Source organism: Narcine bancroftii, chromosome 5 (genome assembly GCF_036971445.1).
Source record: "Narcine bancroftii isolate sNarBan1 chromosome 5, sNarBan1.hap1, whole genome shotgun sequence".
NCBI classification, from domain to species: Eukaryota; Metazoa; Chordata; class Chondrichthyes; order Torpediniformes; family Narcinidae; genus Narcine; species Narcine bancroftii.
The window spans coordinates 173,396,046-173,408,495 of NC_091473.1; the positions used below are offsets into that span (position 1 = coordinate 173,396,046).

Here is a 12,450-nt window from a genome sequence, read left to right on the forward strand (position 1 = left end):
AACAGCAGCCATGGTTGGGGGGGGTGCTGGGGAGAGGGGAAGCGGAGGACTGGAGCAGGACACCAGAACACAGGAAGATCTGAGAAGCAGAAGAAACAGACCACAGGACTGTGACCATGGAGGTGAACCGGTGAGGAGGGAATGTGGCGGGCTGGTGGCGACTTGAGGCAAGGAACCCACTGAAGCTGCGGGCTGCCTGAGACTGCTGTCAGGAGACTTGGAGGCTGGCTCGAACTGGCTGGAGGGATACCAGGTATCGGAACCAGGATGCGAGGAGGGTGCCGAAGGGTCCCTGCCCTTGGAGGTTTGGATCTGGAGCCTGGGTTGCCATTGGTTCGGACTGGACTCTGGGGGGCTGTGGAAGTGTTGGAGGTGAATCTACTATTTTCTTGCATGTTACTCATTGGAAATCCATCAGAACATTTGTAAGGGGCAGAGAGAGTTTTTTTGCCTCATGCCATTGCAAGCAAATTTGAGAGATTATTCTGTTTTCAAGCTTTTCCCAAAAATAGGTGATTGATAAAATAGTACATTTATGAATTAAATGTTCCTTGATTAATAAAATTAATGTACATATGTCAATATATTACTAAATTTATCAATTACTTCCTGCAAATAGGTACAGCATATGAACTGGTACACCCAAAGCTCCAGGTCCCCTGCATTAATAGTAGATGCTTACACCAAAAGTTAACCTTTTCTAAAAATAGAAACCCACCAATTTGATTCTTTCTTTTAAACAAACATAAAGATGCGAAACAACTCCTCTAACAATATCATTTATGGATTTTATACGTGATAATCTCTATGGATTATAATACTGTAGTAATCTATGTTTTGTAATCTCTTATTTTTTTCCAGATGTTAACATTATAGCAGAAGAGGAAATGTACAATGCCCTCCATAATATTTGAAACACACTTTCTTTTATTTGCCCATTTCCCACAATTGTAAATTTATAATCAAACAATTCACATGTGATTAAAGGGCATATTCCAGATTTTAATGAAGGTTATTTGTATACATTTTGGTTTGACCATGTAGAAATCGCAGCACTCATTCTAGGGCACCATAATATTCAGGACAAAGCAAAGTAGTCATGTTTCGTACTTTGTTGCATATCCCTTGCATGCAATTATTGCTTGAAGTCTGTGATTTATAGACATCACCAAAAGTGGCAGTTTATAGTGACGCAGAAACCCTGAGAGGGGAAACCAGTGAACATGAGGGATCATTATCCTGCTGCCTGCATATTGACACCTTAACCCCAACCCAACCTTACCCCCCAACTAACCACAACCAGAACCCCTTACCCAACCCCACTCCCTAAAACCTCACAATAGACCGAGAACCGAATAGAGTCCCCACCCACCAGAGGAGAAACAAGGCAAAGATCCCAGCAGGAGCTAGAAATAGACACAGTGTAATGAAAACATGAGCCAACCCATAGTGGCAGTTTATAGTGACACAGAACCCCTAAGAGGGGAAACCCGTGAACACAAGGGATTATTATCCTGCTGCCCGCATATTGACACCCTAACCCCAACCCAGCACCATCACCAAGTGCTGCAGACCTTGAAGGGCACAAACCCAAAACATCGGTGATAGATCTTCACCTTTGCGACATTAAGGCACTGTTTGACCTGCTGAGTTTCTCCAGTATTGGTGTGTTTCTGGTGATGCTCTATCAGGCCTCTACTTCATCCATCTTCAGCTCCTGCTTGTATCAGGGGCTTCTCCACTTAAGTTTTCTCTTCACTGGACGGAAGGCATGTTCAATTGGATTTGGATTGTGTGACTGACTTGGCCGTTCAAGAATTTTCCAGTTTTTAGCTTTGAAAGACTCCTTTATTGCTTTAGCGGCATGTTTGCGATCATTGTTTTGTTGTAGGATGAAGTGCCATCCAATGAGTTTGGAGATATTTGCTCAAACTTGAGCAGATAAGATGTTTCATTTTGCTACCCCCATCAGCAGTTACATCATCAATGAAGATAAGTGCACCAGTACCTGTGGCATTCATGCCCAGGCCATAACACCCCCACCACCATGTTTCATAGATGAGAGGGTATACTTTAGTTCCTTAATGCCTCCACACTTTGTTCTTGCCATCACTCTGATGCAGGTTAATCTTGGTCTCAGCAGTCCAAAGACCTTTTTCCAGAATTCTGCAGACTTGTTTAAATACTTTTTGGCAAACTGTAATCTGGCCATCCTTTTTGTGGCTAACTTGTGGTTTGCATCTTGCAGTGTAGCCTTTGTATTTCTGTTCATGAAATCTTCTGCAGACAGTAGTTTCTGACACATCCACACCTGCCTGCTAAAGAGTGTTTCTGATCTGTCAAACAGGTGTTTGAGGATTTTTCTTCATTCTAATGAGCATTCTTCTGTTATCAGATGTGAAGGTTTCCCTTGGAATACCAGTCCCTTTGTGATTCCTGTGTTCATGAGTATGCTCTTCCTTCTTAATGATGTTCCAAGCAGTTGATTTTGGTAATCCCATGGTTTGGGTGATGTCTTTTGCTGTTTTATTCTTAATTTTCAGCCTCATAATGACTTCTTTCGCTGGCACAACTCTGGACCTTGTGTGGAAAAATGGCAGCCACAGACTGATCAAAGGCTTAGAAGCAAGTCTAGTTCTCATACCTGCACCAATGAAGCAATTAAACATACCTGAGTACTCAAACACGGTGAAGCCGAATGTCCCAAACATGATGGTGCCCTGAAATAGGGAACTATATATATAAAAAGTGCTATAATTTCTACATGGTCAAACTTAAATATATACAAATAGCTTTGAATAAAATCTGGAATGTGTACTTTAATCACATGAATTATTTGCTTACAAATTTAAAACTGTGGAGCACAGGGGCAAATAAAGGGAAATAAATTGTCTTTGTCCCAAATATTATGGAGGGCATGGTATTTCTGGGATTTATTTAATATTTTGGATGACCCTCGCTGAAAACTGTTAGGTTGTTACTGTGAATCCTGTGGCAATCTAATCCCTTTATGCATGTTTACCATTTTCAATGCCACACAAAAATAATTGTATTGATGCAATTGTGATTTATTTCTCCATGATGGGTGCAGAAAATTAGTCTGAAGTTTAATTTGTATTCCATTGTGTTATTTATGTTTACTCTGAAGTGTGTTGCTATGCTTTTCTGATGTGATTATCCTGAGATGTTATCCTCCATCACATAAATCATGATGTAACCAATTCAGATTCCACTTGCCGTTGATTTAGCTGAGTCTGTCATTTTCCTTAACCTATCTGTCGTGGTCATGTGAATACCTCAGCAAACCATTAGCCTTGATGCAAAAGTGAATTGTAGATTAAACCTAATTTATGAAGGTGCATTTCAATCCATTGAGAGCCTTTCTTTCCTGTGGCGTGGCCATTCATCACAGCTCTTCTGCTCTGTGAGTCTCTAATACTACACTCAAATCTGCAATATTTAAGGCGTTAGGAACACTAAGATCTATAAATGAAACCAGGAGATTAGTGCTTTCATCACTCGTGCTACTGTAAGAAATTATGGGTATTTATCAAGGCTTCAGATATGGCTCTTTGCCATGAGAAGAGAGATTTTGAGTTTCAATTTATAAGTACTGCAGACAAATGCAGAAGAGCAATGGCCTGCCCTGGGCAGGATGCATTATAGCAGTGGCTCCCACTGCCATCCCAGCCCTAAATGCACGGTCTGATTTACAAATCACTCTACACAACAGGGCACATTCTTACACAAATTGAAACCCAAATATAAAAGAACAGGTGGCAGGACTAGCTAATCAGATAATTTTAACTGCAATTCAATGATTCCTCTCATACAATATCTTGTTCAATTTATCTGAATGTTACAGCAAATTTTTGCTTGACTGCTACTAATACAGGCAACGAGTAGCACAATGTATTATTGCTCCCGATAAACAAAATGGAATTGATGTGACAGAGTTCCATCTCTTATTTGCAATATAGTTGATCTGCTTAGAATTTACAAGCTTTTAAAGAAACGGGCTTTCTTTTGCTTGGAGATTTAATCACCAGTCATCACTTTGTTTTATGTGGAATGAGCTGTCAAAGGAAGTGATAGAGGTGGGTGTACTAGCAATATTTAAAAGATATTTAGACAGGTACATGAGCAGGAAAGGTTGAGAAGGATGTGGACAAATAAGATGAGTTCAGGTGGGCAACTTGCCAGACATGGATTAGTTGGACCAAATGGCCTGTTTCCTTGTGTGACTGACGCCATCTCCACACTCTCCACCCAGATGACATTAACGTCGACTTCTCCGGTTTCTGCTAGCCTATTCCCTGTTCTCCCTCTCTTCTCCATCCCTCTGTCTTCTTTCCTCCAGCTCTCCACCCCTTTACCCCTCCATTCACAGAGCAATCCCCCTCCCCTTGTTTGCTGATGTGCCCATCCTCCCTTATCCAAATTACAGTGGTTCTCCACTTTTTTTCCCACTCACATACCACCTTGTAATTGTTTACTTATCTGGGATAAGCTGGTATTTTGGGGGGGGGTTGTGGAAATAAAGGTTGAGAACCACTTCCCTATTATCTTCAGGGGTACGGTGCAAATTTTTTAGGTGCCAAAGCTCAGTATAATTGACAGCGAACTGTAGGACTATGAAGTGGGATGACTGTCGTGGAAGAAACAGTTATGTCCAGAATAGAAAATAAAGTTCAGCTGGGTTGGGGGGGGTGGGGTGTCTTGTTTTCCGTCCTGAGCTGGCTCGTGAGGTGGTGAAGTGGGGTTGTCTTGTACATCACCTCCATCCTGAGTGGGCCCGTGAGGTGGTGAGGCAGGGGTTATCTTCTATGCCACTTCCATCCTGAGCAGGCCCGTGAGGTGGTGAAGTGGGGTTGTCTTGTACGCCACCTCCGCCCTGAGCAGTCCCATGAGGTGGTGAGGGGGGGGTTGTATTGTACGCCACCTCCATCCTGAGCGGGCCCGTGAAGTGGTGAAGGGGGATTGTCTTGTACGCCACCTCCATCCTGAGTGGGCCCGTGAGGTGCCGTGGCGGTGCTCTAGTGAGCTCCGGCAGCACTGCACCCCTGATTACCTCCTGCCTGGTACCTGCCCACATTTTGTCCAGCAGAGCTTGATGAAGGGCGCAAGCCCAAAACATTTATGTATCTTTATCTTTGCTACATAAAGAGCACTGGATGTTCATTTCTGAATTGCATATATTAAAATAAATATCAGGAACTTGGGGACTGACTGCCGGTTATAGTTTTCAAGAAGTTGTAACCAACTGATGCAGGCTGTTTTTTTTTGCATTCAATATTTTGTAAAAATTATAAATCAATATTTAATATTTTGTTTTGCAGTGTTGGCAACTATTCAGTGTGTCTTTGTATATATGCAATATAATTTCAGTCAACAAGAGGTGTGGGTCCCAACATCATTGAGTAGTGGTGCAGCTTTGAATGATCTACTTTGTGTTGTGTAGTTAGAAAAATTCAACTGGTGTAAAATCATTATCTAATTTGAAGGATCACCACGCTAGTGGAAATTGCAGCTGTCTTTTGGTGGAATCGCTTCTACTTTTCCACTTTGCACCTATCTTTCTCAAGAATGTTATGAAATGGACATTGGTTACTAACAAATTCTATCACTAGCTCATCTGCAATTGCAAATTAATCTGTCATGAAGAAGCTGAGATTTTCATCCTGTTTCACAGGGAACACATTCAGCACGTTGGCAGGAATTGTATTTGAATGGAATATAGTAAAGGATACTGAATTTGCTGGGTATTCGGATTCACACAATGCCTTAAGGTAAGTAGTTTGATTTATTCAAATTTGAATGATTATCTTTGGCAAAAAATTTTAAGTTTACTTCCACTAGTTAAATATGACAGTTTCCCTTTTTTTTAAAAAAAAAGGCTGACTCAGCTCATGGTAAGCGTATATTATGCAGTTTCTGCAGTAGTTGCACAACGCTTTAATCAATGTTCGTGAGATTAGGCTAGATCATTGAGGTAAAAAAATGGGGTGGTGCCGGAGCTTCCTCAACCCTGGTGCGGACCCGGAGAGTGGGGAGAGGAGACGCAGTACTCTTCCAAGGGTTATACCACCCAGTCCAACCACTAGCAGCTCTGTACAGGCCTTAAACACCCTGTTCAAGGAGCCAATGGTGGTTTATTTTAAAATCCTGCAACCACGGGGTTTGGGCCCAAGATGGTGGCGCCTGTGTGCGGCTGCAGCGCTGCTGGCGACTGCAATCTAAGGACTCGGCAGGCTACAGACTGCTTGAAATTGGCCGAAGGGGTACCAGGTATCAGAACAGGGATGTGAAAGGGTGCCGAGACCACTGAAGGCTTCCTAATCGTGTTGGGAGCGTGGGCTGCCAATGGTTTGGATTGAAGTCTGTGTGGCTTCGGAAATGCTGGAGGCAAATCCATGGACACTCAGTAGGCGTTTTCATGGCGGGCCTGTGCTTCGAGGCTGACTCCATCGGTGGAGAAAAATGTGAACTTGCCTTTTTATGCAACAGCCTTAAAAGGCTACCCTGGCTCTGCTTTCATGAAGGGCAGTGTCTTGTAGCGTCGTCCGGAGCATACAACGGCAGGGCAAGTGGTGAAATAGTGCCTCCCATCGCCGTGAGGTCTAACATGCATGCCAAGCAATGGCCGCCTTCGTTACCCATAATCCCCCAGAAAATGCAGAGCATTGCCAGACACTCAGGCCCCAGAGACTCCAATATTATTGCCATGTCTGACACTGACTAAAGTAATAGACTGCAATTGGAGTTTTATCATCGGTGTGTTTTCCCACATAGCCTGCTCATGGATTCAGGTAAGTATCTGTGATATACTTTCGCATAAGATCACCCTTTCTATCTAAAGTCTGAGCAGTTGATTAATGATCTTTCTAGTTGCTAGAATATCCAGTTGCCACAGTTGGCAGTCCAGGGAGCACAATGCCTAAAATATTCCATTAATCGGATTGGCAGCTGTTCCCTGGTATTCCTGTTACCTGTCCACACAAGCACCTTCTCCCACTGGGACCAGTGCAGGAGTTGACCCCGGCCGTTCATCCGTGAAATGCTGCTGTCAACAGCGCTTCCCCAGAATACGCCGTTGAGACATTCCAGATGGCCAAAGACTAGACAGAAGCCAATGCGTTAAAGTACAGCATGAAACAGGTGACCCAAGGGAACCAGCAGCCAAATATCAAACAGGTGGAGTACACGCAGACATAGTTCTGTTGTGGCCAGACCCCGGTAGCCAGCTGATCACAACACGCAGCCCTTTATTGCAGAGGGGTTTGAGGGCTCTGGGAACTTGTGGATTGGTACAAAAGAAACGTGGCCTGAGGCAAATAAACCATGAGCATATTGAATGGCAGGCTGAGGAGCTAACTGATTTACTTTTGGACCTATTTTCTCATGTGCTTCTTTCTGCTCATCAATTTTGTGCGACTGAACCAAATATTTCATTCTTCGAATTTTTCCAGGATGTTTCTTTTGCTTCAAGGTTCACTTGCAAGTTAGGCAAGCCAAAAAGTAAATTGGCATGTGGAACCAAGATGCACTTTGTACAGTGTTGTTCTATGCAGTTTTTTCGTATTGGAAGATATTGTTTTATTTCTACAAACTACAGTTTGGCATTTCACCACAATCAGTAGGCATTTCAAACTGCTGAAGCTGGTCAACCCTCGTAGGACTGCTTCACCTCCTAGACCTAATTTCTCTGTGAAATCAACTAGTGGGCATTTTGAGGGGGGGGGGGGGGTTAGAGCCCTGAGCGTTGATGTTGTTAGTGATGCATTGCGCACTCACAGGAATTCCTGCAGAGAGCCCCCTCACTTCTCTAAGCCTGCAGTCTTGTCACCTCAAGATCTGTTGTTGGGTTTCTTTAAGGGCTTTGAGGGGCTGGTGTTCTCAACATGTTAACTAGGACATCTTGGCTGCGCGTATGTGTAATTCCCCTGATCAGGTAGGCATACCCAGCCGGCCGTTGCCTCCCCACCCCCCCTCATCCAACTCCTGACGCAGCAGCATGGGTGCGGTGCTACCGGAGCACTGCCCTGGCAGCTCACAGCAACGGATGGGGGCGGGGTGATGCACGGCTGGGAGCTGGGGAGGTGGCAGGGTGGACAAAATAATTGTTCCTCATTTTGGTGACACATGAAAGTGCTGATGTCACAAGACTTACCTGGGTAATCCGTATGTCTCTTCACACTGCCAGAAGGGGATCGGCTGGTGAAGACTACCTCTGAACTAGGTCTCAGAGCCTGGTCAATTTTGACTGGCCCTGCCTGACCTTTCACATTGTCAGGTTCCCGGGTAGGTAATTGCCCGGTTTATGCACTTGTTCACCATGGTGTGAAAAGGCCTAGTGAAGATTAATAAGAATATTTCCTCCACAAAATGTAGGACTCAATTAATATAATAACAATAATCTATTGAATATAAAATCATAGAAAAACATTCATAAGGTTCGGGGGGAAAAAAGGAAAACAGTCCCTCTTCTCCCAGTGCTACTTCTCCAGGTTTGAAAGAAAAGGGGACAGGCGGCAGGGAATAGAGGGAGAGAAAAAGAAAGAAAATAGAAAAGAAAAAAACAACAGGATGAAGGTTCGACATCTCAAAGCCACATCATTTAAAATGTATTAAATTTCTTATAAGGAGTATACTAATTGACAAATATCAAAATAAATTGTACAATCTGGGCATTTAATTAATGTAAATAAGGTTGCCAAATTTCGACAAACATACTATATCTATTCCTTAGACTATAAGTAATCTTCTCAAGGGGAATACAACTTTGCACTTCCATCTTTCATCGATCAATGTGAAGTACAGAATCAGATTTCCATGTTACTGCTATATATTTTCCGGCTATTGACAATGCAATTTTAACAAATTTAGATTTACTTCTGGAGAAGTTAATTTTTTTAACTGCCAAATTCCCCAGAAGAAATAATTCTGGGTCTAGAGGGAAGTTCACCCCACAATTTTTCTCTTCCACAATCTCCATCAGTACTGAAGCACCACAGGGCTGCGTTCTTAGCTTCCCACTCTTCTTACTTTACACCTATGACTGCGGCTCAGTATGACAGTAACACCATCTACAAATTTGCTGAAAATAACAGGTAGTAGGTTGTATAAAGGATGAATCAGCATACAGAAGGGAGATTTAAAACTTGGCTGAATGGTGCACCAACCACAATCTCGCACTCATTGTCACCAAAACTGAGGAGCTGATTATTGACTTCAGGAAAGGAAAGCCTGAGGAAGAGAGGGTGAGAAAATTTAAGATCTTGGGAGTCACTCTCTCAGTGGATCTTTCCTAGACCCAACACACCATGGCAATGTGAAGAAAGCACGTCAGTGTCCCTACTTCTCGGGAGTTTTGGGCGGTTTTGTTTGAAACCTTGGCAAATTTCTACAGAGGTCTGCTGACCGGCTACATCATGGTCTGGTATGGAAACACCAATACACCTCCAGAAGGTAGTGGATACAGCCCAGGTCATTTCAGGCAAAACCCTCCCCACTATTGAGTACATCTACAGGGAATGCTGTCGGAGGGCAGCAGCCATCAGCAAAGGCCTGCACCACATGATTTGTTCTCGCTGCTGCCATCAGGAAAGAGGTGCAGGTGCCACAAGACTTGCACCACCAGGTTCAGGAACAGCTTCTACCTCTCCACCATCAGACTCCTCAACGACAAACTCAAATCAGATAGGACTTTTACGTAGCCGCTGAGAAGTAGGAAATTTGTGCAAATTTCCTGCAATGCTAGCTTTGTAAAATGTTCCAGATGGGAATTAGAAACTAATTTCATGCAGAATTTTTCCTGCAGCAGCCCTGGATGTTTTTGCAGCCAGCCTGAAGTCTATCGACAATACACAAATGAATACACCTGACTGCCTTGCTCCTAGCCTCCTGAGTCTGTCGTCTCCATCTGACGCCCGCCTCTGGTTGTTCTGTCACCATCCCTGTCCAACCCCAACGCAGCAGCAGGGCTGCAATGCTGCTGAGCCTGGAGTTCACAGGAGACTGCACCAGCTTGTGGCGACAGTTCAATGCAGGAGCAATGGCCATCTTCATAAACCATAATCCCCCACGCAGCTGGAATGCTCTGCCAGAACCAGGGGTACGCAGAGCAGTTCAAGCTGCGTGGGGGATTATAGATAAGGAAGGTGGCCATTGAGCCAGCTGCCACCTGCTTCTCTCCCACCGGGTGCCGGGGGTTGAGAGTCACCCGGGGGAAGGAGACGGGGATGGCATGGACAGGGGAATTGGGAGGAGAATGTTTGCACATTTTAAAACATACATTTCATTCAACCTACCCCAACTCAAAAATCCAGCTTCCGAAATCACTGCAACTCCACTTTATTTAGTGTAAACACCCTGCCTGTGTGAATGGCCATTCCAGAGGTAAGTATGCTAATTAATTACAGAAAATTAATGTTACTGATTTGTAAAAACCATAAGAGACTCATTAAAGGACTCGTGCACTTTATGCAATGCAGAGAGAATTTTAAAAATCTACATGTTATCTGTTAGTTCTTTGTTTTATGTTTATGCTGTGTACATTTTTTGCACTGCCAATTAGTGGTAATTCTGCGTCTGCTGGATAAAGGAACCTCAGGGTTGTATGTGATATCATTTATGTACTTGGACAATAAATATGAATCTCTCAGAATATGACAATATATTGATTCTGAATTATGTAATGATATAGCCCTGAGTTCTCCACTATCTGTTGTCACACCAGATGTTTTCCACTTGATTTAACATCGTCCCTCATACAAATGCATTTTGCGAACTCAAGACTAATAGATGGCAGCTTCTCATTGAGATTATTCAGCTAAAATGGGTTGATTTTTAAAAATTTAAATGCAAAGGAATCACTCAGAACAGAAGTCTCCTTGACAGATAATACAAGCATGAAGTCATTTGTTTCATTCATGAATGCTTTTCAAGTTAGGTTTGATGCACCTAGAGGCAGGAAATTGCCATGACTATTCAAGATCTTGTCAATATCCAGAAGTAGTTCATGCGATTATTAAAAGGGCAGTTGGGCTCTACTGTCTGAATGGAGATATTATGAGGGCAAGGTCAGTTTTTCATGGGGAAATAAAGCCAGTCTCTACTTCCAAAACAAAACCAGAAGATGCTGGATATACTGGGCAAATCCTGCAATATCCAAATTGGTGGGGAGAAATAGGTTGTTGAGAGATACATCTGGAGAGTATTTTTGCCAATTTGATTGTGTAAGAAATGTAAACTTACTTTTGCTGCAAATAATATGCAGAAATGTTGACCCCTGTAAATTATACAAAACTTCATTTATTTGAGGTGAATGGGCAGCAGCCATTTTTTTTAAATAAATATTTTAATTAAGAATGTGCAACATTTCCACTTTGCTTCAGATAATTCCATATTTATTACTTGAATAATTTGTGGTATGTTCTATTTCCTGTGTCAGGTCAAATACATCTTTTTGGGTGATACAGGTGTTAATAAATCTATTTATTGGGGCTTTGGATAAAGCATTTTGGTTATCGTATTTTTGAAATGGCATGAAAGTGCCTAATAAATAACCAGCGACTAAGAGCGTTTTATGTAAACCAAATAAGCTGATTTAAAAATTTCTTGAAACTTCAGTTCTTTGGTGAGATGAAGGTAAATTGTTTGAGTAATTCCCTGCTTTTTTTTCATTGCAGGATACTAAAATTTTCTGAATCTACCTACATTCCACCTTCACACATATCAGAGATGGAGAAACATGGAAAACAAGGAGATACAGTCTTAGTGTCAGGAATGAAAACAGGAAATTCAAAATTGAAAGGGAAAATACAAGAAGCAATTTACAAAGTAATTTAGCATGGGCATGTTTCTAAGTTTCTTTGAAATGTTGTCAATCATATGGATGGCAGTTTTGTAATTTTTCTTGTTGCAGATATAGTGTAAATACGTTTTTAATTTTGTAAAACAATGACCCATTCAAAATCCTTCTTGGAGCAAGAGTGCAAGGTCAGAGGTGACAATCATGTCTTGAATGCATGACAACAATGAATCTGGGAGAGTAAAACCAAGCCAATTTACTTTTTTGCAGAATTTCTGCATTCTCGCCCTTTGAGTGTGATTAGGGTGTGTTTTGCTATGTGTCTGTTGGACCTGGTCTCTGGTTTTCTCAGCCCTCCTTACTGTTGGATCTCAACCTCACTCTGTCAATTGTAATACACAAATCAAATGTGCAACAGCCATCCCTCGCGGGGCGGGGGGCATTTTCCACTGATTGAAATCCATCGCCTCTGCTTTTTAAAAATTTAGGTAGACAGCACAGTAACAGGCCAATTCGACCCACAAGTCTGTGTTGGCCAATTTACACCCAATTGATCACCCCCACCCCCCCCCAAACCCAGAATATTTCGAACCATGGGAGGAAACCAGAGCCCCTGGGAAAAACTGACACAGACATGG

At 42.7% G+C, this 12,450-nt stretch overlaps 1 protein-coding gene across 1 annotated transcript in view; it reads left to right on the forward strand.

Annotated features, from left to right (window-relative positions):
* nup210 (nucleoporin 210) overlaps window positions 1–12,450 on the forward strand; it is a 117,727-nt gene that overhangs the window by 18,269 nt on the left and 87,008 nt on the right. Inside the window, exons 4-5 of the mRNA XM_069939803.1 lie at window positions 5,693–5,789; window positions 11,691–11,841. Of these exons, the coding sequence (XP_069795904.1) occupies window positions 5,693–5,789; window positions 11,691–11,841 (248 nt within the window). The remainder of the gene's footprint in view (window positions 1–5,692; window positions 5,790–11,690; window positions 11,842–12,450) is intronic.